At 49.9% G+C, this 26,804-nt stretch overlaps 9 protein-coding genes across 9 annotated transcripts; 3 read left to right on the top strand and 6 right to left on the bottom strand.

Moving 5' to 3' along the window:
• Positions 1-442: 442 nt before the first annotated feature.
• Positions 443-2,362, top strand: TGAM01_v200505 (hypothetical protein; the record flags this gene model as incomplete). Its single annotated transcript, XM_018806129.2, has 1 exon — positions 443-2,362. One exon carries the CDS (start codon positions 443-445, stop codon positions 2,360-2,362), a length of 1,920 nt encoding a protein of 639 aa, XP_018660610.2.
• A 640-nt stretch (positions 2,363-3,002) lies between these two features.
• Positions 3,003-3,766, bottom strand: TGAM01_v200504 (hypothetical protein; the record flags this gene model as incomplete). Its single annotated transcript, XM_018806130.1, has 2 exons — positions 3,003-3,544; positions 3,628-3,766. The coding sequence occupies 2 exons, from the start codon at positions 3,764-3,766 to the stop codon at positions 3,003-3,005; spliced, it is 681 nt and encodes a 226-aa protein (XP_018660611.1).
• Positions 3,767-4,361: 595 nt separating this feature from the next.
• TGAM01_v200503 (hypothetical protein) lies at positions 4,362-5,387 on the bottom strand (the record flags this gene model as incomplete). Its single annotated transcript, XM_018806131.1, has 1 exon — positions 4,362-5,387. The coding sequence occupies one exon, from the start codon at positions 5,385-5,387 to the stop codon at positions 4,362-4,364; it is 1,026 nt and encodes a 341-aa protein (XP_018660612.1).
• A 1,391-nt stretch (positions 5,388-6,778) lies between these two features.
• Positions 6,779-8,011, bottom strand: TGAM01_v200502 (hypothetical protein; the record flags this gene model as incomplete). The annotated part of the gene is made up of 2 exons (XM_018806132.2): positions 6,779-7,410; positions 7,477-8,011. The coding sequence occupies 2 exons, from the start codon at positions 8,009-8,011 to the stop codon at positions 6,779-6,781; spliced, it is 1,167 nt and encodes a 388-aa protein (XP_018660613.2).
• Positions 8,012-8,500: 489 nt separating this feature from the next.
• TGAM01_v200501 (hypothetical protein) lies at positions 8,501-11,062 on the bottom strand (the record flags this gene model as incomplete). The annotated part of the gene is made up of 1 exon (XM_018806133.2): positions 8,501-11,062. One exon carries the CDS (start codon positions 11,060-11,062, stop codon positions 8,501-8,503), a length of 2,562 nt encoding a protein of 853 aa, XP_018660614.2.
• An 849-nt stretch (positions 11,063-11,911) lies between these two features.
• On the top strand, positions 11,912-12,236 carry TGAM01_v200500 (40S ribosomal protein S21; the record flags this gene model as incomplete). Its single annotated transcript, XM_018806134.1, has 2 exons — positions 11,912-11,943; positions 12,005-12,236. 2 exons carry the CDS (start codon positions 11,912-11,914, stop codon positions 12,234-12,236), a joined length of 264 nt encoding a protein of 87 aa, XP_018660615.1.
• A 520-nt stretch (positions 12,237-12,756) lies between these two features.
• Positions 12,757-14,705, bottom strand: TGAM01_v200499 (deoxyribodipyrimidine photo-lyase; the record flags this gene model as incomplete). The annotated part of the gene is made up of 2 exons (XM_018806135.2): positions 12,757-13,303; positions 13,363-14,705. 2 exons carry the CDS (start codon positions 14,703-14,705, stop codon positions 12,757-12,759), a joined length of 1,890 nt encoding a protein of 629 aa, XP_018660616.2.
• A 1,365-nt stretch (positions 14,706-16,070) lies between these two features.
• Positions 16,071-17,627, top strand: TGAM01_v200498 (hypothetical protein; the record flags this gene model as incomplete). The annotated part of the gene is made up of 1 exon (XM_018806136.2): positions 16,071-17,627. The coding sequence occupies one exon, from the start codon at positions 16,071-16,073 to the stop codon at positions 17,625-17,627; it is 1,557 nt and encodes a 518-aa protein (XP_018660617.2).
• Positions 17,628-23,950: 6,323 nt separating this feature from the next.
• TGAM01_v200496 (hypothetical protein) lies at positions 23,951-26,054 on the bottom strand (the record flags this gene model as incomplete). Its single annotated transcript, XM_018806137.1, has 2 exons — positions 23,951-24,745; positions 25,023-26,054. The coding sequence occupies 2 exons, from the start codon at positions 26,052-26,054 to the stop codon at positions 23,951-23,953; spliced, it is 1,827 nt and encodes a 608-aa protein (XP_018660618.1).
• Positions 26,055-26,804: the final 750 nt, after the last annotated feature.

Below are 26,804 nucleotides of genomic sequence, written 5' to 3'. Positions count from 1 at the left end.
CCTCGTCTTGCTCGCTGGCCATCTGACTCTCGCTGAATGGCCGCGATATAGCGTTTCAGCTGCTCGTTTCTGCATTTATTGTGCGTCTGGCCGAAAGCTGGCCACCTTGCCCTCTTTTTATTCCAGTTTGCATCCACCAACGCTGTGTTCTGCTCGACTCGCTGCTGCTTGTTACTCATAACCACCAGTACCTGTCTGCGACCCCGCAGCTATTCTGCCTTTCCCCAGCTGTTCTTCTGAGCTGGCTTCTGCCTGGGCCAGTGCCTGCTGAGCTCTCCAGGCTTGAGTATCACAACCAACGCCAGATACCCACCCTGTCAACCTGCCTGCTTCCCCTCCACTCTAAATCTACTTCCAAGTCCCCTACTGCCTGTTACCTGCTCTTCTATCCATCCATCTCTGCGGTGCTGCGTTGGAGAGACACTCACATCACCACCGGCACATGGGCCTTGCAAAGGCACTGCCAGCCGTCCTCATGCTCGAAGCCCGGGCCGAGCCCTCGGAAGGGTACTCCGAGGAGAAGACGGAGCCCTTCTCTCAGTCAGAGATTGAAGCCCGCTTCCCTGGCGTCGGCGTCGAGGAGCCAGTCATCCCCACCGACCCAGAGGCCGTTTCGCTCGACGTCTTGCAGGTCGAAGATCACCACCACAAGCAAGGCATCCGCATCCTCGTGCGGCCTCTCACCAAGCTGCCCGGCTCTCGTTCAGTGAGTCCCGGCAGCGACAATTGCCAGTGGCTGGCTCTCCGCGCCGAGGTGGCTGCCTCGGACAAGCCTGAACACAAAGTCCTTGCTGTGACTCAGACCGCAAAGGACATCAAGTTCTCAGTCAGAATACCCGGGTCTGCGGAGGAAGACTTGTCACGGCCGCCACTGTGGTGTGAACTCTATTACGATCCCGCCAGCGACGAAGTCATCTTCCTGAACAAGTCGGACGTGCCCATCTTGCTGGGCCAGATATCTCGTAGCGCCGCCGCCAGCACTCCACCAAGTGAGCGCCACGTTATCAACCCGGGCCTTGCCAAAGGCCTGAGGCCGGGAACCTTTAGAATCAAAGTGAGAGATGTTGCAGTTTTAGATTTTCGCATTCTAGAGAAGCGACCAGTTCTTGTTTATGAGCCGCCACTTTCACCAGTAGTGCCTGAGGACTCGCCCCCATCATCGCCGTCATTCATCACAACTGACCACCTCAATACGAGCCTGAAAAGAGCCCTCACTCCAGACGAAGATGTCAAAAGAGCAAAACGACGTATCTCGGATGCCAACGAGGGACCAGACGACGGCGTCATCATGTTCTTGGGACCGGCTGAGCCTCTAGTCTTTCCTCTTCCTAACGCGCGAGAGGGAAAGGAAATAGCGTCGGCCAATGGCCATGCACTCCTAGACGCAGAGCAGGGCAATGTGATTGCCGTGCCTGGCGTCTGCGAACTCGACCAATACCAATTGACTAAACGTGACCTGATTGCGTCCACGGCTCTGTCGGCAGTCTTCACTGCATCGCATTCGCAGGTGCCGAACAACATAGTCACCGTCAAAGTGCTCAAGACCAGAGTCGCAAACTCAGACAATAAGCCGCTTGTACATGAACGGAATGTCATCCGCCAAGCAGACATGTGGCTGCGAGAATGCCAAAGCCAACAGGACCTGCAGCATGAGTCTATTGTACGCTATTACGGAGGAGACGCCAGGTACCTGAGTCTATATATGGAGCACATAGACGCAAAGGACCTTACTTCTTCTGCCCACTGGAGGAACAAAAGTAACGATGAATTTACGGGAACTCGGGACGATTCCATTCGAATCCTGCGTGATATTTCGAATGCTCTCAGCTACCTCCATAGCCGCAAACTAGTACACAACGACATCAAGCCTGCCAATATCCTATATTCGCCTGAGCGCGGCGCTGTGCTCTGTGACTTTGGATTAACCACGTTGGCGTCAAGCACTCCTTCTGGAGGCGGGACTCCGTACTATATCCCACCTGAGTTTATCGCGCGCAAAACTCGTGGCCCTGAATCAGACGTCTGGGCTTTGGGTGTCACGATGCTGTACACAATGCGATTCATCAAGTTTCCTGATTCACGCGCACGAAGGCAACATCCTAAGCCGCTATACTGGCAAATCGCGCAGATCCACGGCCAACCAGCATCATCATATGCTTATAAGCAATATGGCAACGGCCAACCAGCCGTGAATCAGATGCGGGATTGGCTTGCAGAGATTTACGAAGCAAGAGAAAGATTGGCCTCCAAAGACCGTTTAGAGCGTTTGGTAAAGGACATGTTGGCACCGAACCCAGCCCACCGCATCACAATGGACAAGATTGTCAGAGAGCTTTCCATTGAGCAAACGGTTGCAGCATGATAAAGAGTTGAAGATTACATTTTCCTTCCTATACATCTCTTTAGAAGAAGAGCTTCTCCGCTTATTTCCCCCTTTTCTTTTTTTTTTTTTTCCAACCTTTATTCATCTTGAGCATCCAGTGTTTTGTTTTGGTTTTCTGTTTTTCTTCTTCCCAACATTTGAAATCACCATTGGAGTTTATTTCGGAAACATATACGACATGTGTTGAGTGAATGGCACGCATATTTGAAACGGCATGAGATGGGGCATCAAATGGAGTAAGCATCATGCAGATACACCAGCTTTGGCAATGACTGACTGAAGCAGGGGAAAAGAAATCGACAGTGGTCCTTTGTTCTTTTCCTACCTGCTTGCTTTTGTTATTTTTTTTCTTTCTTTTCTTTTTCTTCCTTTCAAGACGTTTAAATCATGATACCAGAAAGCTGGAGATACCACTTGTACATATATAAACTTATACATTCTTGTACACTCATATTTGTCCTTTGCATGGCAGCATCAAGAGACGGCATACGCATTAGGAGATAGATCATCTCGCTATTTGCATTAATATCATTATATTTCATTTCATGACTCATAGCCCTGTAGTTTCATTATCTTATTTGTGTCCCTCACATTTCACTCTCGCCATGACCTCTCTAGTTTAGATGCCCAGTCCCAAAGAGAATCCAACAGCTAGGAAAGCAACAGTTGCCAAAACGACCGAATTATTGGTACTCAACGGGCTAGCAGCATTCTTCTTATCATCTGAACCGGTGCTATTGCCACTGCTGGAGCTATTCTGGGCAGAATCAGTGCCATTGCCATTCTGGTCCTTGATGGCCTGGACAACCATGCCATCCGAGTCAGTGCAGTTCTTGAGCTGCGTCGCATTCTTCGTGAATCGAATATCAGCACAGTTGTACAGCGCGTTGCCAGACTCTCCACTGGTGACGACCTGCAGCGATGCAAGCTGCCCGTCCTTGATGTCGTCCACCGGCACGGGGAGCTCCTTGACGCAAAAGGTGCCGCGGCCGGTGACGTTGAGGAACTCTGGCGTGAGGGAGACGTTGAAGTTTGTCGTGTTTGCGCCGAGGCCGAGGTTGATGTAGACGTAGGTCCAGGGGTGGTGGAGCTCGAGGGAGAGGGAGCCGCCGCCAAGGGGCCAGTCGGTGATGTTGCCGGCTTTGTAGGGGACGCCGCCGCCTGGGATTCAGTTAGTGAGATAGTTCGTGAAGTGAAGTTGCAGGCTTTTTGGTGTTTGGAGGAGGAAGAGGAGGAGAACGTACAAGGATAGTTCCATTGGCTGTATTTGTCCTCATTTTCCTCGGCGAGGGTGTCAGCTCGCCATTCGGGGTACGCGAGTTTGAAGTGCGCGTTGACGGCTGTTGAAGCAGCCAAAGCCAGGAGGATCGACTTGAACGCCATTGCGGTTTGAGGGCCAAGAGTTGAATTGAAGAAGACTCAAAAACAAGATTGAAGAGAGAGGAATGAGGGGAAACGACTGTTGGACAAGATTCTCATGTTGCCTCTTATATAGCAAACGAAAAGCGAGGAGTGGTACCGGAGTACATCAGGAGCGTTGTGGAACGTAGCTCTGGGATAGCGCCAGGATACCTGGTTAAGCTTGATTTGAGCATAACAGACGCAGCGAATAGGAAGCAGGAGGATCCCTTTTAGCCTCACATAGCTGTGCTTAGATTGGCGTCGTTGTTTCTCGGTGCCTCTTCTAGGGTGAGCAAGTAAATGTGGTAGCGTCCGCTGGGTGGTGGTTGGGGCTAGTGGCCTGGTGTTAATATTCGCACCCAGTCTCTTGATAGATACTCATTCAAGGCACAAATCATGAGACTTCAATTGTAGAACATGTGCATGGGTCGCGTTTCATTGGTCATTGAAATGATTTATGTCTAAATTGAGTAAGAAATAGCCACTCCCAGTACTAGCTGCTAGAATGTCTCCTACTAAAAGCTGTATGAGTAACTCTTGGTAACGTTATCTAAGCCAATCTACGAATCTCAAACCATCACACATTTTGATCCTTTGTGGTTTTCTTTGAAGCCGCTTTGCTGCGTGCCCTCTTCTCCTTGATAACTTTTGTATATTCTTCTGTAGCTTTTGTATGCTCCTCAATGGCTTTCGTGTTCTCCTCGGTGGCTTTTCTATTCTTTTCGGTGGCTCTTATGTTGTCGTTTGTTGCCTTTGTATTCTCTTTGAGAGCATTCATAAAGTTTTCAAACACGTCTATTGAAGTTTCTTGCTCTTCGCTTGTCCTCTCCTTGACCTCTCCGGAGGGAGAAGGTACATTTGTAATGCCTCTGGCCGCATGGCGCGGCTTCTTGGTGCGTCTGTGCGGCTCAGCTCCGCCTTCGTTTCGTGCATTGGTGGTAGCAGCTCGCTTTTTCCGTGTTGTACTCTGAGCAGGTGGCGGTTTTGTCCTCTTAGACGAATTCCACATGATTGGCTCGTCTTCAGAGGAATTTCCGTCGCTCAGAAACTCAACAGCCCCTTTACTCATCTCACGGTGGTGGTTGTTCGCAGGTGTTCTATTGAGCTGCAGACCTTCATCGCCCTGGAGTCTTTGAACGCTGTTGTCCACTGCTGGTGTCTTTGGAGCTGCTTGTTCTTGTGCTTCTCTGGCCATTTCGGATTTGAAGGAGAGTGTGTAGTCCTCGCTGTATGCAAATGTTTCGAAGCTTGCATTTGGATATTTGCCCCGAATGAGCCCCATCAACTTTCTGCTCTTGTAAAGTTGCTTCTCATACATGATTCGAAGTGCAACCACATGTGCCCATGTCACGCCGTTATTCTGCATGTGTCTCGTGATGTAATGATTCGTGATTTTGCCAATTGTTGAAGGTGCCAGCGATGCGTGTTCAACAATGACTGGCCATGCATCGTGTGCTTCGGCATCCCAAGTATCACAATGCTCTTCATACACATCTCGAAGGCGTTTGTATAGGTTCTTTTCGGCTTGTGTGTTGAAGATGCATGGCGGATATGATCTTGTGCCTGGCAAATTCAGTTTCGCTGGCAGGGGAGATTGAGACATTGTTGTTGGCTGATACAACTCTAGTGTTGAATAGATTGAGTGAAGAGGAAGGAAAGGAAGGAAATAAGTTACATTTCTGTGGCGGAAGAAGAGAAAAGAAAGAAGAGAAAGAAAGGGAATCTATTAAATAGAGGAAAGAAATTGATATCTAGTGATAGGTACTGGCAGAGAAATATGATCGCCTCAGGCATTTGTGGCCTTCACCGCTTGGATCATAGATAAGTAGATATCTTGTGTAAGTCGAAGAAAGCCCTATCATTGCACAAAGCCGTAGCACTGCATTGTCAAGGACACACAGAGACTTCAATTCTCGAAATAGGCTCTCAACTTGGCGTCATCATTATGATACGAAGCTTTCATCATGTGTGTTCGAGCACCATAATCCGTTTTGTTCTCTACCCGAAATTATATCATATCATGTCACACTATATGTTTACTTGCACTCTTGACTCCTCCTTGAAGCTGTCACAACCCTTTAGCTACGGAGCGATCAGCTACTTCATACATCATCGATGTTATTTCCACTAAGTGATGAGCCTCTTATGACTAAAGTCGGATTGTTCCCGAGTATCAAAGATTAATTGTATATAGCTACTATTTTCTTTATCCTACAAAAGATAAACAGCTTTGAGGGTAGATATGAAGAATGCCGCAGTGAATTTTACGGTAACAACTGCTGAAAACTCGTGGCTTACATACTCTATGGAGGGGACCATGATGCTATCGAAACTATGCATCAATGCAGCTGTTGAGAAAGTCAAAAAATATCCTCTGTCCAATACTTCAGTATAATATTTCTGGACACGCGTATAGAAGACTGTAGACATAGTATATCAAATTTTCCGAACCACTCATGAGCCATCACAGGGCTGGGTGACCATCACCAGAAAGTGCGTCCATGTACTTCGCACAGTGTCCAGATTGATAACAGTGGAAACAAAGTCACATAAACCAATTCCAATAGTATAATAAAAAGCGTTTCATTCTAGGACTGGTCTTGAACTATGAAAGATGGCTACCAAATAGGAAGAAAAGCCACGCCCAATTGCCATGTGCGCGTGCCAAGCCAATGGTTCTTTGTTTTCTTAGCCTATCCATTCCACGCTTGCGTGTGTTTGAGCAAGTTTTTTTGCCCTATTCAAACAACAAAATAGCGGTATGGAGATTTTGGGCCGATAAATTAAACAACGTGGGATAAGAGCATGTGTTTGTTTCTGCTTTGGTTGGTGCGAATATGGAGTAGCAGCGCTCAGTAAATGCAACGCTACAGCGACTACCTCTCACTACTAGCCTTCAACTCTCATATAACATCATGAGCAGCCCAAGATCATTTTTATATGCAAGCCGCCATACACTATATGTATCTAAAATTAAGATTATCTCAACTCATCTCATAGCTTTGACCCTCCCGAGGCAACCTTCTTTTCCTCCGCGAGTACATCCTCCCTCAGGCGCACCTCCACCTGAGAAGGCCCAGCCTTGCCAAAGCTCACCAGCACCACTCTCTCCCAATCACCGCCCCTATCCGAATCCTTCAGCTCAAGCCCTGGCTTCTCCAAGCCCAAGACGACTCTCTTGTCGCTCTTCCTGACAAACAAGTGGTATGGACTAATCACCTTGTCCGCCCACGATATGCTTGACGTAACATGATCTTTGGCCTTTTCCGTATCTACCGTCGGAGTGGCTTTTACAAATTTGAGAAGCTGTTTGCGCTGCCTTGTATAATGAATGGGCCCTTCCTCGACTGAGATAGTCGGGCCTTTGAGGAACTTTGTGAGAAGCGTCAGGATGTAGTACTGAGGCGGGAATAGGATCATCTCATTGGAGGCCACGCGTGAGAGGAACGTCTGCGGAGGGGCGAAGATGGCTTCGGTGTGCTCGACGCCGCCGTCGGGAGTTGGGACCAGCATCTCGGATGGTATCCCAGACCGTGAAATGGGGAGCATGTACAAGTACATCTGAGTGGTGAAGCGTTTACCGACGCCGACGGGCGTCAGCCACCTCGTGAAGGGAATGAGCGCATCTAAAACACGAATCGTTAGATTAACATAATTATGGACGAAGGTCGATGAAGCTGCTCAGAACAAACCTTGGTCAGCTTCTGCGCCAATTGACTTCAGCCAATCAGCAAACTTGATCTGGCTCCCGTGAATCTTTTTCCTCGCCTCGTCCCTCTCTTGCTGCGGCAGATCAACCAACCGGCCATCCTTCTTGGCGAGCAGAATTCCCGTCTCTTCAAAGCACTCCCGGATAGCGCCCAGCCTATACGCCGGACCGTCGCGATGGCGCTCATGCGTCCCGGGAGCTGGGATATCGCCATCGTGGAACGCATCCAAGTTGCCGCCAGGGAAGACATGCGCAGACGCAAACGAAGTCGACGTCTTGACTCGATGCAGCAGCAAGACCTCGTTGGTGGGAGACAGCAGCACAATGGAAGCACTAGGCCGCGGCTCAGGAATTGGCTTCTTTTCCGAGCTCTTCTCTGGCTGTGGAGTAGCGGGCTGTGCGTAGAGACGCGTCCAGGTCGGCGGTTTTGAAGCCATGATTGGTCTTTGTGCTGATGACGCCAAGCTGCTGATGCGAAGAGACAATGGCCTGCTCACGGTGTATGAGGCCGATATCATTGCAATTGCAGCAAAAGAGACGACTGGGGTGAGATATTAGGTACCTTCAGAGCTGTCCTCACAAATGTGGCTGCGCGACAAGGTACAGAAGCTGGAACCGAGGTCCGGCTCCACGGTTCGATTTTGCGGGGAAGCGTGCCTTTGCCTGTAAGACCCCGTAACGAATGCGACTCCGCGCTCCGAGATATGGGGCCCGATCTCATGCTACAAAACGGCAATAAACGGGCCATCGATGGTGATAAGCCATATATGTATTCGGCGATAAGCTATCCATGTATTTTGGTGAGAGACATGATGCTGCTTCGGTCGGCAACTGGTGGAATTTGAAGCATGTGTCGTTGGAAGCGTTAGACTATATACAATCCTATATACAAGGTATAGAAAAACTAAAAGAGAAAAGAAAAACTGCCCATAAAAAACTCCAGATGCTCATGCTCATGCTCGTGCTTGTGCTCGTGCTCGTGCTCGTGCTCGTGCTCGTGCTCTTCATTAATACCGTTTCCTCTCCTTGCCACGCAGGTTTACTTTCCACAGACAGCATATACTCTTAGACTCGCACCACTGCTTGACTTCCATCGTGCTCACTTCGCCATCGAAGCCCACGCGTGTTAGTTGCCCGCAATTCAGCCACGTCGTGAAATCTTCGAGTACAATCGGGTCGTACAGCAAGATTTTCTCGTGCCAAGAAGGATTTCTCGGGTCCGTTGTCCGTGGTGCTGACTGCACGGCTTTAGTGATGTACTCGTAACCGAGCGATTGATCTCCAGACAGGTTGAGATCTGTGTCGTCCATGACAGATGTGGAGAGGTCCACACGAGGTTGTGAAAAAGGAAGCCCCGGAGAGGAAGCCGGGTCTGGGGATAGACTGTGCTCGCTATCCGATGCTGAATCCGGAATCTCCACAATGACTTTGGTCGCCTTTGGTTTGCGCTTTTGTGCTGTTGGAGTTTCTATTGACGCCTTTGGCGAAGCCTTTTTCCCTTTCGAAGGACCCGCTGTGATGCGTTTGGCAGCAGTAACAGACTTCTTAGGTCTCCCACGAGGCTTTGACGGAGACACAGGAGGTTGTGCAGACGGCGGTGGCTCTTGTATCTCCGGTGTACTGGAGGCGCTATTCTTCCTCGGTCTTCCGCGTGGAGTTCGGACGCTGTTGTCCAACGTGCTTTTTTCTGTGGCTGCGGAAGTAGTAACATTTCTCGTAGAGTTGGGCTGCTGTATACTGCTCTTGCTCTGCCAACACTGCTCTAACAAAGAGATTTTTGCTTGGCGTGATTTGATGGCTTTGAACCCGTATGAAGCAACCTTTTTGGAGAGCTGAGCATCCGTAAACAGTTCAAATGAGGGTTTCGAACTGTGTGGCTGGGTGTGATCCGGGTTGCTTGGATCACGAGGTTCGTGCGTTTTAAAAGATTGAGTTCCATCAGCCGGTTTGGACACCTGCCTTTGGGGAGATTCAACTGGAATCCCGCCACCTGCTAATACAGAGCCATCGTTGATTTCGATGGGCTTGGCGCCATTAGGTAAAACTTCATTGGTGTTAATAAGGGGGCTGCTTGGTAGCCCAGTTTGGGCTCCAACGCCACTCTTCGCAGGTAGCGTAATGTTTGTATCTCCGCCAACGTAGCCAAATGGATCTTCATCATGATCTAGCGCGGGCAATGGCTGAGATGACCTCTCCATAATCTTGTTGATTTCAAGATCAAACAAGTCTCCATCAATGTCACGAGCGCCAGCAGCCCACAACCTTTTTCGCTCTGGAAGCTCGATACCGTCATCATTCAGAGGGCTGTCAAGATTGACGTAGTCAACTCGGTTCGAGCGCCTCATCGCAGCCTGAAGATCTCGCAAAAAGGTGGGTGAGTTTTCAATCGCTAATTGGCTCGATGTTCCAAAGACAAAATCTTGCCTCGCAACTTCTTGAAGCGCCTCTGCTGGGGCAAGCAGAATTGGTGAAGGTGGTGACGGCTTCTTCTTCTTCTTGGCCGCAGCTTTTGTTGTTTTCCTTTTAGTCTTTTTCTTGGATTCTTCTTGAGCGGCTGTATCATCTGTGTCATTGTGCGTGATTGTGATAGTAGAATCATTTACCGCTGCTGGCACTGGCTGAAGCGGGTCTGGCCTCCTGTACGCTGAAGTTGCAAGCTCTGTTATGGTGCGTGGTCTTTTCCTTGGCGCCTTTTGCTTCACAGGGGCCTTTTCTTCAACTTCAGTAGATACAGCTGCGGGTGCTGCAGTTGTGACAACCATCTCGAGAAGCTTTCGCTTTCCCAAAACATTGGCCCCTTCTCCTGGAGCTGAAACATTTTGCTGTAAGCTATCTGCACATTTGTAGGCTTCGAGGATCTGTTCAAAGTTTTTGTCTGCTTCTTGAAGTTCTGGCGAATGCGTATCCTTAATAGCAGAAGAAGACTGTACTTCATGAATGGTCGAAGACTTATTAGATGGAGGCGTCCAGTCCAGTCTTCGAACCATGGCCGGTTCCAGTCTTAGCGGCTCCTTGATGTCATTTATATCTCGCTTGGAGTTTGGCTGCACTATTGGAGGCGGATTGCTTGCTGGCCGTGGAGTTGATATAGTTCTGATATCGCCAGATTCAGGCTCCCGGACTTCAGGACTGTCGCTGTGAGAATTGTCCGCTTTTGACTTGAACTTTTTCCAAGGCTGGTCTTTTGTTGGAGAGCTAGATTGTGATCTGAACCTTGGTGGCGCCACATGATTTCTCTGAGCCACCGGAGTGTGTGTAGCGGGAGGTTCAATAATGCACAAAGAACTGTCACCATCATCGGCGGTACCAGACCTATTCGAGATTGAGGGAGTCGGTCCCGCAGTCAGATTTTTGGAGCGCTTCTTTTTATCGCGACCTTTGATTGCTGACTCTTCGTCGGATGAGATTACCAGTGTTTTGTCACCAACTGTAGGTGGCCGGATCCTGACGCCAGGCGATAGTATATCTCCAATAAAAGGCAAGTCGGGAGATGAAGAGCGGAAGAAATGCGACGTCTGCCTAGCACTTCGTGACGGTGAGGGCAGAAAGGCATTAGGGGATGCCATCATGCCTGCAGCAAACCTCTGAGAGCGCAAAGCGCATCTCAGATAGTTGGCGCGCAGTAACCCAGTCAACGTGTTTGATCGCAGTCACATGAACCAAACAGCTCTCATGGTAGATGAATGTTTCTCTGCTTCGGCCCTCTGATGCCAGCCCTTCCCCGGAATTTGGAGCCGATGTTGTCAATGCGATCGTCAATTAGCCAGAGGTGCCCCCCGTAGCCAACAAAACGCGTGACCGCCGCGTGATCACATGACAGGCTAGATGACTTTTCTTCAGCATCAAGGTGCGCATCGAGCATCCAAGGACCCTACAATAGTAAATTTATCAAGACCATTGATGTCGTATTATTTCGATTTTTGTTAAAATCACTTCAATGGCTTTTCTTTTTTGTCCTTCTTTACTAGGGGGCAAGATGTACTGGTAATTTCCACTTGACGCTGACTCCAAACTACGACCCGAGTAACTACCAAAGCAAACACCAGGCATTTTCAGGTTTGATAAAGACTACGCGAGTAGAGAGAATAACTTTATTCCCCAATTACCCCTTTGATAATCAAGTACCGTATTTTGCCTCTCAAAACTAGACTGTAAGTCTCATTAACCTTCTCGTTTGGCTATAGATAGCATATATGCCTAGGTAGTAAGCTGATTACTAAGTAACATTGAACAATAGTGGACTACAGGCACAGTCTAACTTGGTATATCGACCCACAAATCACATGACACATCCGCACACGAAAATTATTCGAAATTTAGTAATTTGGTGATTTTTTGGCCCCAGCAAAAGGCTCAGTACCATCTTTCCGCATCTTCAACTCCTCTACACCACCACACTACCCCTCCTCACAGCCAAAATGGAGAACGACCGTGGCGAGATCGTCGACCTGTAAGGACCTATACGATGTCCTGCTGAAGGAATGCCGAAATACTGATTCATGCCCGTCCAGCTACGTCCCGCGCAAGTGCAGCGCTACCAACCGCATCATCAAGGCCAAGGACCACGGCTCCGTCCAGATCTCCATCGCCAAGGTTGACGAGAACGGCCGTGCCGTCCCCGGCGAGAACCACGTCTACGCCCTGTGCGGCTTCGTCCGTGCCATGGGTGAGTCCGACGACTCTCTGAACCGATTGGCTCAGCGTGATGGTCTCGTCAAGGCCGTCTGGAGCGCCCAGCGATAAATTTCTCAAAAAAATCAAAATTTGGAAGAGGTACGAAGGCACCGGGAACGAACGGCATCGAAATACGAAACAGCAGGTTGACTGACCTCGCGAATAGGGATTAGCATGGGTATGAAAGGTGGGCGTGGAAACTAGAGTTGGCTGCATGTAGCAAACCCAATTCAAGGCGTTTTGGCTCCGTTTCAAGACAAAAGTTTCGACGTTCAAATATGCGATTCGGATGTGATGTTTATTAAAGACTTTTTTCCTTTTTCCCCGCCTCATTATAAACACACACCGGCTAGCAAAGTCTCCTCGAGCGAGCACTTACATGCTTTCTTTGGTCGGGGATTCTAGAGCTGCTCCGATAGTTCCCAAGCCGAAGATTAATTAAATTTGGCCTTCAAAAAGCTGTGGCGGTTAAGTTGCTCGTCATGGTACAGATACGGGTCAAACATGCTTAGATCGTCAAGTACGAATTGACACTATTAATTGACACTATTAAACTACCAGGTGAACCGTTTTCAATATTCAATTTCTTCTAGATCCCACTCTCGAGCCCGGCCTTGTATGCGCTCAGAGCACGCTCCCTTGCGCCTTTATGATCGACTATTTGCTTCGGATAGCCCTGCTTTTTCGCTTTGGTGCCAGCACCTCGGTTATACGGATCGTGTATCTCCTTGTCGCTCAAGGCCCCTAGCTCAGGAATCCATTTGCGGATGTACTCGCCGCTTGAATCGAACTTTTCACTTTGGAGCAACGGGTTAAAGACGCGGAAGTAGGGCTGTGGATCAACGCCAACACTGGCACTGAACCCCCAGCCACCGTTGTTGCTCGCAAAGTCGCCATCAATTAAGTGTTCCATGAAATACTTCTCACCCATGCGCCAATCAATCAACAGGTCTTTGGACAGAAACGAAGCGACAATCATTCGACACCGGTTGTGCATATATCCCATGTGATTGAGCTGACGCATCGCGGCATCGACAATGGGGAATCCAGTTCGCCCCTCACACCATGCTTCAAAATGATTCATGTTGTAAGACCACTCGATATTCGCATACTCGGGCTTGAATGGCTTGTTCATACTGGTTGAACACTGTTAGCGGTCGATCTAGTTGATGAGAACCACGAGCTATATACGTACCAGACATATGGCCAGTGAACCAAAACGTGCTTGTAAAAGTCTCGCCAGGCTACTTCGCTGATCCAAACTTGGATACCCTGATGGCCGCCGTCTAATCGTTTAGTTTTATTCCTGTCCCTGGCTATCCGAACGCATGTCCTGGAACTGATTGTCCCGCTCGCAAGATGTACAGACAGGCCTGACGTCCCGCTGTCCCCAGGGATATTTCGCTTATCGTGATAGCTTGTGACTGCATCGTCGCAAAATTTGTCCAATCTCGACATGGCCTCATGTTCGCCACAGGGCCACAGACCGTGGAATCTCTTTTTCTCCTCATCGCTGAGCTGCTTGTTCTTTGGTGCATCTGGGATTCGGCAATCGAAGAGCGTCTTGAAGGTTCGTCGCGCAGCATCTGGATTTTTCTCCGGTCGATCATAAAGCTCGATGAGATCCAAGTTCTCATGAATATGAGCCATCCAAGCTCGATACCAAGGAGTGTAAACAGCATATTGCTTGCCTGCACCAGTATGTAACTGTCCTGGCGGTACAATGCACGTATCATGAACCACCTCAAAAGACATGTTGTTCTCGGCAAACTGGTGAATCATACGAGCTTCACGTCGCAGTTCGTCAACTTCGTATTCCATGTTGGCGAAGAGGTGGTTGCTTCCCCATTCTTCCATGAGCTCCAACATGCGATGTGGAATGTCCTTCCTCTTATCAACAGTTTCCACATAGAGAGGAATATCGAGAGCCGCCAGGTCATCTTTGAGAACGCTTAACGTTCTCAACATAAAGTCTACCCGGACCGGCGACGTAAGATGGGCCTCGAAGTCTTGAGGACTTATGATATAAACGCAAATGAGAGGAACGCCAGCTTCTTTAGCTTTAGCACTTGCCAATGCGAGTGACCGATTATCAGAATGACGAAGATCCATTTTGAACCAATGAACAACAGCGTGCCGGACCCTGGCTTGCTTTCGAGCTCCGGCTGTCTCTTCCAATGCCGCAATAAGTCCTTCTATTGGCCTTTCAATTTCATTATCGTTGTATGCATAAGCTCGAGAAGTGCTCATTTCATGGGGATAGAAGCGTCGTAGGACGATGCCATGTTCTTCTGCATCCTTTGCGAATGGGTGAGGTTGGCAGAGCTCATCTTTGTTGTCTCCGTGTTTCACTCTTTTGGTCTCAACTCCATTGGCTTTGCCCACAGGGGAGGCTGTTCTCCTCTTGGAGCCCTTTGGAGGCATTGTAGAGAAGGTAAATTTTAGTTGAAAAAGTCTAGAATATGACGAAAGTGATGGCAGATAATTCCTGCTTGTGATCTGAGATCGGGCTAACGCATAGACGCTCCTCGCGAGCATTTACACACACTGGATTTTTGTAGGATAATATTGACGATGTAGCGGTGGTTCAAAAAAAATTAGGATGCATGAATTGAGATTCGCGTGAATTTAAATCAATTACCCCATGCTTTACTTATTAGACGTTAAATTCACGGTTTTGAGATATGGCCTCGATGTGGCCTGCGTCATTGGCGTCTGGAGATCGGGACTTTGGCTGGTGCCATGTCAGTGCGATTTCAGTGGCTTGGTATCCCTGCGTAAGTAGCAAGACAAGGCGGAGATTAAGCAGTAGCACGAACAAATTAGCATCGAAAACTCGCATACACATTTATATTTGACCGCTACACTCCCTGAACAATGCATGAGCCATCAGCTGGATGTCTATAATGCGGTTGAGAATTGTACACAGACCTAGGAGTGCTTAGTACCTTGGCACTCTCCTTGCTATAGGTAGCTGGGTGTTCTCGATACTTGGCACAAGCCCTATCAAAGCGCCGCTATTGCAATTCCTAGTACATTTCACGTGGTGCCTGCCAGCTTTGGCTGAAGGACTCATACCTGCAGTGCTTGGCGCACGATTAAACTTGCAAAAACAAAATAGGAAAGAAGCAAGTGACGCCTTGGATAATTTAGAAAGCTATCATGGATTCAACTTTTTAGCCTTCTTTAGTCTGCCATCTCTTTTTCCTTTTGCCATCCAAATTACACCATCAGAGATCGAAAAGCTTGTCTTGGGCTCCAACAGCTGCCGCCAGCTGTCAAGCAGGATGCGCCAGCTGATGGGCCTACAGGCATCATCCGTGGATACCTAGAATGCAGCGCCACACCACCGCTATTCCTGCGCAGAGCAAGGATGAGGCCGTGACGCCACTGCACTGGGCCTTGACTTGACGCGTTCTGCCTCATTTCCAGAACAATACCGGCTCCAACGCTAGTTCGGCTTCTGGAGAGACATCCCGTGTCGTACACGAGCGCCTTGCCGAGCCAGTTTTGGATGAGAATCAACCTGAGCCTACGACAAAGCTACACGAAATCAACAACAGAGTGTCGGCCCTAAATTGTGTCGTGGCACAAGGTGGACCTGTCCTGCGTTCCCTGATATCTGGAGCTCTTTCTTCTCAAGAAAGGTTTAATTTTGCTAGCCAAAGAGCTGTCCAACCGCTGCCGCAGCAAGACAGATCCGTTGCGCACGTCCCCCAGTGTGACGCCGCCTCTGTTGCATCTTCAACCTTGGCCACGGATCACCAGGTTCCCCAGCTTGTATTCACCGAGAATCTCCCTTGGTGCACACGGGGCTGCCTCACGAGCACGCGGCCCTTTCGACTTTGACCTCACGGCGCTGTTCTCTCATCACAGCCGCCACTGGGCCCCCTTTGTGACGCCATGGCTGGCGATTTGACATGGCAGCCTTTGCCGCAGGCATCATCATCTGACATCCCCGTGCTTTTGGTATCGGTTGATATTGGCACCGCCGCCTACACTGTTCGAATCACTGATTTGGCCAATATTTGGGTCGAAAGCCTGGACCGAAAGGCCATTTTCATGAGAGGGTGGAGCGAGAACACAAGTGTTGACCCGAGTGACACGCCTGAGAACATGGCCAAATTCCTTGGTAGCTTGAGATCGGCCCTAGATCCCACTCAACCGGGTCATGAGCAGACTGCTCTCACCCTGTCACCAGGCTCTTCCGCAGAAGCTGGCGAAGACGGCCTATCCCTCCTGGTTACTTGCCCGCTCCCAGGATTCCAGCCCCTGAAATGGCCTATTCATCTTAAGAAGTCTCCTCCGTCGGCTATTGCTACTGATCTCGTCTTACCTCTACTTGAGGCACAATTCGCTAGAAAGCAAGAAGTCGAAGCGCTATTACAGGAGATGAATCACAAAGATACAGTCATAACCAAGCTGGCCGATAAGCTGGAAGCGACCGGCACTGGCCTGGAGCACGTTTTCACGGCTCTTTCAGGGAAAAGGAAAGTGACGAGGAGCGCAGCAGAAGAGAAGGTAAAGGGACTAGCCCCTTTTCGCAAACAGAAGTGGAAAGCGAGCCTCAAATCAGATGACAACAGCCCAACCGATGTTGGTGATCTTGCAAGGAATGTGTTTGGCGGAGAAGGCCTGAACAAACGATGTTTGATACAGGTAGACGCTTCTCCAGCACTGGATAAGTGGTGGCATGACTTCAAGGGCACATCACAACTGGTGCGTCGTAGCAAACAACAAATGGCATCGTCTACGAAAAGATCGCCATCGCCATCTACTAAATCGATAAACATGGAAGACGATGATGATTTTCAAGTTCAACCCACGCCTCCTCATCTTCAGTCAAAAAACAAGAGTTCGCCTATAGCGATTGCTGATGATGCGTCAACAGAAGATGAGGAGGAATTGGCAGTGAAGCTTCCACCAGAGCCCAGTGCAAAGAACGCTGCATCATCACAAGATACCAAGACAAATGGCTTACCACCAATTACGATACCAGTCCCAGCAGATGAGGACGAGACAGCATCTGAGGCTAGCGATGATGAAATGAGTACAAGTCGCGGCCCATCATCTTCTTTACCCGCGCCAGCTCCTTCCAAACACACCATTAAGGCGGGAGGGCTAGGGCGCATTGGCGGCGCTGCGGCAAAAGCGCGTGCCACAGAAACGGCAGAAGCTGCCGACGTGAAAGAGGACACTGAGAAACAGGCAACCAGAAAGCCTCAGGTCCCAAAAAAAATGGGAGTCATCGGAAGGAAAGCTGATACTGGGGGCTCAAAAACGTCAATAGGGGACAACACTGCAAAACGAGGCCGCCCAGCTGAGCGCGAAGAGTCCCAAACTGAGGATCAACCTAGAGAAACCTCACAGGAACGCGCCGATAGGAGGCGCGAAGAATTGAAGAATGAGCTTCAGCGAAAAACGACAGCCGGTCCTGCCAAAAAGAAGAGGCGATTTTAAGTTGACAGCGTGTTTATCTAATCGCATTATATCATCATGTATTTTCTCACAAGGATCTCGCCAGAACTTAGTTTGTTCTTGGATACCCAAAAGATGAAGCACATTACAATTATTGTTACGGTTTTCAGGCCGTGATAACGAGTTCCACAACCGCTATAGGCTATTAATGCCTATCCTAGTTTCCCATCCGTATCTTTACTCGTTCTTGCTTTGGCCTTTACAATCGCCCGTATCAGCTCACTGGGGTATGGGGCGATATTTAGTGAACATGCAAGGATAGCCATGGAACAATATAGGTCTTGCCGATAAAGACGGCAATGGAGACTGGTAAAAGGCTCATCTATTTGCGTGGAGACTGGATCATAAGATAAGAGTAGCTACTACTACAAACGCCATACTTGCCTGCTCTACTATGGCCTTTTCGGCAATCGCTCGCCGTCGACTTGCATGAACACGCCGACCGACTCTTGGTCTGAGCAGCAAGTCGAGGGAAGAAGGAAAAATGATTTGTCGAATCAAAAATACAGGTTGCCGTGAGTTTGTTGCAGAAATGTGAAGAATTCAGCTCAACAAGTGCCTGAGGGTGGTCAGTGTCATTGGGACCGTCCTAGTGCTTTGGTCTTTCTGGCCAGAGCCATGGCTGGCTATGGGAACACTGAGTGGATTTACGTTACAAAATACGAGATTCGCGACCACGAGCGGTATCCCTCTTTGCCCCTGGGAGTATAAGTAGGGAGTATACAGAGCATTACATACGCAGCTCAGCCATGCTATACCGCCACGCCGACCGGTGAACAGAAGAAGGGCGACAGAAAAAGGAAATCGAACTGAAAAGAAGAGGCTGTGGAAAAGATCCGACGGCAGCCGCTTGGGATTGGTCCTCAGTCCGCACCACCAATTTCGCGGGATCCATCTCTCGACGAGGCGCGTACCGTATCATGCACGTGTAAACGAATAAGGGCAGCGCGTGGACACTAGAAGCAGGCTGCGGCGAAGTCCGCTTCCATTGCCTCTTATGAGTGGCTGCGACATCCCCAGCTGAGGTCTAACTTCAAACTGCTACGTGGAGATGTGTCAATGCGCGTTACTTAGGGCAAGGGTCTGTCTCCAGGTGGCGGTTTGACAAAGCGGTAGCACGATACGCACGGCCCAAGAACATACACTCTCGTTCGATCGTACATCCAGCCTCACATCTGGATGCGATGCAGCTTGCTCAGAAATTGAATTGAAAAGTCGAACGGATTGAAAGAACTCTACCTTGAGCGTAATATTATGATATATGAGCTCCTAAGTAATTATCAAAGCACTGGAGATCAGTATCTATCGATGGCTCGACGGTTTGTCTACCCGTCACTTATCAGAATACGCAAACCCGATTCGAAGATCTCTACACGACATGGTACATAGGGACTTGTACTGCATGCAACCGTCCAATGGCAGTCGGAGGCTATCCATATGATTGGCTATGTCGCCCTATCCTTGCTGCCTGGCCCTTTGCTCTGCGCAGCAATGTCAGTGTGGCTACATGCGGAAGCACGTGGGTGTTTTCCGCAAGGATGAAGATGAGGCATATTGTTTACCTTTCTGGGATTATTGTTTGACACGGAGTAGTGTCTGTAATTTCGGTAAACAAACTAAAGATGATCCAAAGAAGACAAACAGCACTGGGCGTGAGCGACGGTGAGACCATTGAGTGGCAACCGAGAGACGCTGATTAGGTTGATTCAGGGCCTAACAGGGTAAGGGATATTGAGGCGGATTTAACAGCCTGATACCGGGCAATTTATCATATCCTGCCTTACCACTATTGGCGTCAATCGGGACCTCTTATGCACCATGGCCTTGTCCCTCTGAATTTGGTAATATGCGGGTGTGACTGGAGCGGAAAGTCTATTTGCGGCTCATATCCTCAGCTCCCTGGCCGTTCTGGTTCTTTTTAACAAATACGGGCCCAAAAGCAGGCAGTATCAAGATTACTCCTCGGCCGGGCGGCTTCTTACGCGGCCAGCTGGATATTACCGCTGCATGCGGCCGACGCATTGCCACAGATAGTTCCCTTCAGGCCCTTGTCAACGATGTTCCTACCTATCTGGAGACTTTTCCAAGCCATCATGGAGCTGAAAGGATCATTATGATGAGAGAAGCGAAGGGAGTGAGAAACAGGCATCCCTCAATGAAAAGCCTCGTGCTGAGATGGATTCTCAACGGCGGCTTCTGCCAAGTTCCTGTGGGCTTCCCGCTTTCCTCTCGCTTGGAATTCCCGAATTCGACTGCTGTGACCCCATACGGATCTTACTCCCACTTATTCGCCACTGCTTCTGACTGAAGTCCGTCGTACGGCCTTCTACCGTTCAGTAGCAGCCTGAAGCTAACACGGATGCAAAGCGGAGGGGCAACTCCCTTCTTACCACACTATTGTGTGTACATCTCTCATCGAGTGCTTGCATTATGTGCCAAGCCGCCATGCAGCACTCACGACTAATGGCGAAAGGAATGTTTGGTTCTATTCGGAGAGACTACTAAGGCCAGGATATGGAGCATTGTTCTTCTCCGCATATCATGGAGCACTGCAGTGCTTCACACAGGCCCGATAAGCTTTGCAGCCGTATGTACGCACACACGATCCCCAGGGCCTTTGAGAGGAGAATCAGAGAGCGTGGGCAATAAAAGGTCTGCGCCATACTCCCACAGCAAGGTTCGTGGAGCGAAGACGCAGCGCATTCTGGGGTTCAATGGCGCTCAAGGCAATACGTGGCCAGTGCATGAAAAACCAGGCATGAAGTACTGCTACCACAATGCTTTAAGTCCCAAGGCCCGCGCATCAGACGCGGCTGGGATCAACGCAAGGATGCCCTCTGCTAGAGTTCTTTTAGAGCGTGCTCCAGTATCCGCCAAACCCCAGTTTCCTGCCGCTGGTGGGTGGCATCACGAGTGACACTCAATGGGCTGCATAGCGGTGAGGCATGAATAAAACAACAGAGATCTGCATTGCATAACTGTATTGTTGGCACATCTCAGGTTGGCCCCAGAATGGCATATTGTTCGGATACATATGTCTAACTTGCATGATTTATGCCATTGCCGATCAGACAGGATAAATGGCCGGCATGCAGCCGTCTGTTATAAGGTTACGAAATTGAGTAAACGTCTTTTATCTATGCACGACAATACAAGGGCTCTCCAACAACACTTTCCGGATACAGGCGGTATGCAAACCCTTTTCCGATCAGGAAGGCTTGCTAAATGTACCAAGTATACAGGAATCAGATAGACTAGCTCTATCTTGTGCCAAGTCCTTCACTTGTGAAAAAGCTTGGTTAGCTTGCTTGGGATGGTAAAACAAGCGGCTTATGGGGCCCAATAGAGCGATATCGTCGATCACCGAAGCTCAGTAGCCCAAGCTCAACAGAGCTACTATCGCCACGAAAAGCGACTTTGTTGCCAGGGCTGTGAACGGGTGGACTGACTGGTGCAAGTTTGTGGCATATCTGTTTATCTCGACTGATATTGTCGCTATCGTCGCTACTATTCTATCAATTAACATAAAAATGAGATTGGAGAAAAGCTACAGCCATTGCCACATCATCCGCACGTCTCCCAGAGTACGCCACCTCCAACCTACTCGGCTCTGTCCTTCGGAGAGACATGTGTCCGGATTGTTTTTTTCCTGAGAGCCTTGTACACAGACTTTGCTACAGCCGGATGTTTCTGGGCCCTTTCCCCTCTGTTGTCTATCCTTGTCAAAACACCACAACAAGGGCCATCCCAGGACTTTTGGCCCGACCGAAAGAGTTTACCTCGAAACTATGGTTGTCTTTTCCCCCTCAAATCTCAGTCAAGACCCGGCGCCAGCAGATACACTACTGCGTTGGCTGTTGGTGGGAAGCAAGGCGGAAGAGAAGGCCAGTGGGAGCTCATCCGCTCGATCGGCCGTTGTGTACCTCGACCAAGCGGGAAGGCGACATTACCGCCGGCCGAGGAGTACTTGTACCTTTACTTGTACACACACTCACATTCACATTCCCATCGACGTCCAGTCATTCACCGCCCGGCCAATGATCCTTGCCGGGCTTGTTTGTGTGGCGCGGCTGCTTCCTCCTCCTCATTTCACTGCCACCGTTTAGCGCCATGGCCTACCAGAATCTGCCCTTGGAGGGAATGCCATCTGTGTGTCTTGCCCAGCGCCAAATATAGATTAATGCGTTGGAGCGTACAGAGCACCGTTTGAGCATTGCATACCGCCAGAGATCGAGGCACTGTTGCCCGCCTGGCCTATGCCTCCCGCCACCACCTTGTCTCCTCTTCCAAGAGTGAGAGAGAGAGAATAATTCACCTCTTTTTTGTGCTTGGCTGTTGGCTGTTGGCTCTGCTATCGCGCTTCAACGCTAGGAAAGTTTTCGTCGGAACTTGCCGGCTTTGGGAGAGGCTTTGTCTTCTTCTTTGTGAAAGGTGAAAAGAGAGAAAGGAGAATTTACACGGGGTGTGCTGTGTGCTGTGTGTTTTTTTTTCTGGGGAATAGATGAGATGAATGCATGCTCAGCGGGCGGTGTGCCACATTGACTCAACATGCATAGTACCTGGTCATATTATATTCCACCACGTGTTGTAGGATATCACGACAAAGGCTGTTAGACGGTGACAGTAAAGTCGGTCAGAGAGAAATTTCAAAAATGTCACGGAATAAAAAAAATGGATGTGAAACTAGAAACCTCTATATGAAAATCAAGCCAGAAACAAATACACAAAACAAGATCTCGCTCTCGAAAAATTAGCAGTGCTGAAAAACACTACGGGTATGTATGGAGGCAGAACAAAAAGCAACGCATGAATCATCGCTCAAAACAAACAAAAACAATAGAGATCCAAACGAAAGTAGAACCCAAAAAAAAAAAAAAAAAAAAAAAAAAAGATAGAGAGAGAGAGAAAAGCCATATCCATCCATGTCCAATTAAAAAATCCATTACCTGTTTTGTGTTTGTTCGCTTCCATCACTGTTCATGTAACCATTTCCATTTCCATCCCATTTTCCGTCGTGCGTAAAGCTCTCTCTTGGAGCACCGCAGCGCAGCATAGTATACATTGTGTTTTGCTCCACAGATAACTAGGTCCAGCTTTGACCCATAGACCACTCCTGCCAGATAAAGGCAAGAAAAAGGAAAAAGAAAACACCAAAAAGAACAAATCGAAGTTTTTGAGAAAAAAACGTAGAAATGAGTTGAGGCGTTGTGTCTGTGTACCGCCAGTTAACACACGCAGAAAGAGATCTGTCAAAGGCACCCACGACGCCCAGCCTGCTTGATCCAACCTAGCAACAAAACAGGGCAGGGCAGGGGCAGACAACCGCGTCTCTGCCTCCACGGGCTTCCCATGCTGCGGCACATTGCTAGCCTCGTGCGAATTGAGTGTGCCTCTGTTCGCCTGTTTAGGTAGTCCAGGCGTTGAAGCCAGACCGATTTGAGCAATAGTGGCATCCATCATGGGGCAGACCCTTGCAGCTTGCAGCCGTGGACGCGGCTGTTGGTTCGCCTGAGATAGCCGTGGCTTTCCTTCTAGCCTCTCTCCTACCCTGGCTCTTGTTCTTTTTTTCGTATCCACCAAGGCAGTTGAGGTGGGTGGGTGAGTGGATGTGTGTGTGTGAGGACGGAGAATGCGCTGGTGGTGACACCAAAAGCAGAAGCCACGTTGAGAAACGCATAGACCGGCCATCAAACTCCACTGGCCTGTGGTACTTGGTCCATCTTCTGCGTCAATGCTGCTGCAGTGGCAGTCTAGACTGGCAGTGGCAGTCACAAGTCCCGGCGTGCGTTGTTTTTGCGTTTTTGAGGCTCCCGTCTTTCTCTTCCCTCTCCGCTTGCCGTTGAATTGCGTGATTGTTGTCCCCGTCACTCTGTTGCTGCTGCTATCATCGCTGTAACTGTTGCTTGTTGTTGTTGTTGTAAACTGGGGGTTGTGGCTGTCACCGCTGCTCATCACCAGATGTACAGCATGCGATGCTCCCAGCTCAACCATGCTTGGCGTATATGCGTATGCATGTTTGACATGACATGCGGAGCGCGGTGAGGAAAAAAACGTGTGCGCGTGAGAGTGTAGGTGTGAGTGTGTGCGTGTGGCCAGCCACTTCGCCAATCGGAACGGGAGCGTGTGTGTCGTACGGTCAACCGCCCAGCGTGACGTTGTGTATACCAAGCCCCCCTCCGAGACCAGCTCGTTCAGAAAGACAGACAGACAGACAGACAAAGTTTGGCGGGCGGGTGAGTTCCCGTAGTGCAAGCAGAACCTGACTATCTTGCTTCTGCATATCATAAGCCTCTTCCTGCTTTCCTCTAGACGCCGTTAGGGCTGGTCCAGCCGATCCTCGGAGTGCCGATGATGGTGTTATGGCGCCGGATCTGCTCAGGAACGTCGATATTGGCGTGGTCACCGGCGTAGTCTAGCTGGACATCTGCAATGCCATAGGGAAACTCGGCGGGCGACGGCTCCAGGTACATCTGCTCCTGTTGGCCCAGGTATGAAACCGCGTGAATGCCGCTGTGACCATTGCCTCCGCCAGCCACTTGTTGGTCCATCCGCGGTCCTGTCATCTGCAGCCCAAAGAGCTCTGTGGCGGCGGTGGCTGCGGTCCCAAAATCCGCGCTATTGCTGTGCGCTTGCACGATGGGGGTCTGGATGGCCGTCGGGTCGATCCGTGAGATTGCAATGGGCATGGAATAGAACGGATCGGCCATGGTAGCTGGGGGCGAGCCCAGCCCGTTGTCAACGAGCCGATACTGGCGGCCACTGGCCAGCGGCAGCTCTTGGCCGTACAGATGGCTCCGAATACGCGAGTTTCTAGCCGCGCATCCGCCCTTCTGCCCGGACAAGGCCCTGACGCTGCTGTTGCGTTGGTTGAGCCGCCGCTCCATTCCCATGTCCAGATGGCTTGAGCTGCGTCTGCTCGAGCGACGCCCAGAGTTCCCTTTGCGGTATCTGGTCGTGCTCTGCACCCCATCGCGGACGGCCCAGTCTTCTAGGATCCATTCGTTCGCTCGCTTCACCTCACCTGCCAATAAGGACTCGCCTTCTGCGCATGCTGAAGGGGCGGCATCCTCAGCGCGCTTGCGATCGCGTCTTTTGAATGCCTAGAATAGAAGAGTTAGCATCTGGTAGACTCCCAGCCACTGAATTGCAGCAGAAATTGAAACCGGGCAGATTTGACTTGATAGTCTCATACGCCGCAGCAAATAGCAAGCCAAGAAAGAAAGAAAAAGAAAAGAAACATGCAGATGTTAGCCCCACTTGCCGGGGTCTTTAGAACCGGTGTAAGACAGAAAAGAAAAAGAAAGAAACCAAAGTCGGGCTAGGGTAGAACACTAAAACAACAAACATGCTAGGCTTCGGTGACTAGGATTCACTCACGGCATTCATGCTAAGGTTATGGCGGATGCTGTTCTGCCATCCGCCCCTTTCGTTCTTGGCCTTGCTAGTGTGGTCTCGGAACCATTGGTAGAGCTCTTGCAGGGTCATGGTATAATCCGGTTGGCCCATCAGAGCCTTGTAGATGAGCTTGGCGTAGGGCTCATCGGCCTTGTCGTCAGGCCGGGCACTGCTCATTGTCATGGGCTCGTCAGCTCGAGGAGCGGAAAGGATCGATTCCATGAATTCCACATCCTGGCCGTCAATATGTTCGACCTTGGGCGAAACGAAGGAAGCAGGAGTTTCTGCTTGCAAGCCGTCTGGCGATCCAGCACTCGAAGAGGCAGGAACAGCAGATAGTTCTGGCATCGCGTGAGAAGACACCGAAAGGTTGTAAGCAGTCGGGATGTCAATGTCTGATTCGGGATGAAAGCTCGCCGTGTAGGGGGTATGTATGTCTGAGTGCTGAAGAGGAAGCTCTTGTGCCGACATTGGAGTGCAGACCCTATCAAAGGGCTGATCTCCAGGATGCTGCGAATGGATATAGCCTGACGTCGGAGGATAGCCAGATACCGATGATGACCATTCTCCAGGAGAAGCGGGCGCAATGTTGTGGCAAGGTAGAGATGCTCTTCCGCAAGCAGGCAAATCTTGATAAGGCATACAATATTGGATATCTCCCGGTCTCAGAGGGGGCGATGGCCAGATGCTGTGGCTTCTTGGCTGATACGGCGAGTAAGGGCTCATATATGCAGAAGATTCAATGCAGCAAGCTGGTGGCGATAGCACAGGGCCCCCTTGTGAGCATTGAAGATCTTGATGTCGTTGCTGCTGTGGGAGAGCGCAAACCGCCGGAGTAAACGAATATGTATCAGGTTGGTGATGCTGTTGCCCCTTCTCAAAGCTAGACGGCAAAGGGGAAAAGGCCGCAGGCGAACAGCAGCCCATGGAGGTCGATTGCTTGGTAGATTGGGGGTGCTGGAAATCCGTGTAGCTTTCCACCGGAAGCTTCCTGTCCAAAATGGGCGAAGCCATAGGAAGGAATGGCGGGTGAAGCCCAAAGGGAAAGCAGAGGAGGATGTCGAGACGGAGCAAATGGGGGAGTAGCAAAGAAGGAAGTATTGTATGCCGAGAGACTTTCTGGGTCGAGAGACGGAAAGACCTGATGCTGTAACGACGTCGTCAGGAGACGGGAAAGTGGGAAAAGTGTCGAACCAGGCAGATATGTAAGTGGAGGCGGCAGAGTGCCACAAGAAGGGCAGTATGGGACACCCGAGCTATGGGAAGCTATAAGAGGATGGAGGGGAAACAAAGGACAGCCGATGGGATGACAGTGATGAGCAGGTGGAAGTGGGAAGTGGGAAGTGGGAAGAAAAGTATATAAACAACTGTTATAACACGGCACAGTACAAGTGAATGGGCTCTTGGTCCAGCGGTGATGGCTCTGATAGCACGAATTCCCCGGGGAAAATGAAGCTATTTATCGAGAAGGGGGAAAAAGTCATGGAGAAGACTCGATGATCAAGGTGACCCGGCCCATGGGGAAGAAGGGACCCTGCCTGCCGGTCTCTATACATCCAAGACCCATAACTCCCGGAACAGATTCGTCCAAGATCGGTCCTCCCGGGGGGTGAGCGCAGGCATCTCGGATACACCATAGACACTAGTGACATGAGGTGCCTGTTCAAACCTTTGCCCCTCCTCATGGATGCCCGGGTGCGCATGAGTACCCGAGCATCTCCTTGTGCGCCACATCTTTATAGTGCGTGTATGTGCGTAGGTAGG

The sequence above is a fragment of the Trichoderma gamsii genome (genome assembly GCF_001481775.2).
Source record: "Trichoderma gamsii strain T6085 chromosome Unknown Scaffold_1.2, whole genome shotgun sequence".
In the NCBI taxonomy this organism is placed as follows: Eukaryota; Fungi; Ascomycota; class Sordariomycetes; order Hypocreales; family Hypocreaceae; genus Trichoderma; species Trichoderma gamsii.
This window is presented reverse-complemented; position numbering and strand designations above follow the sequence as displayed.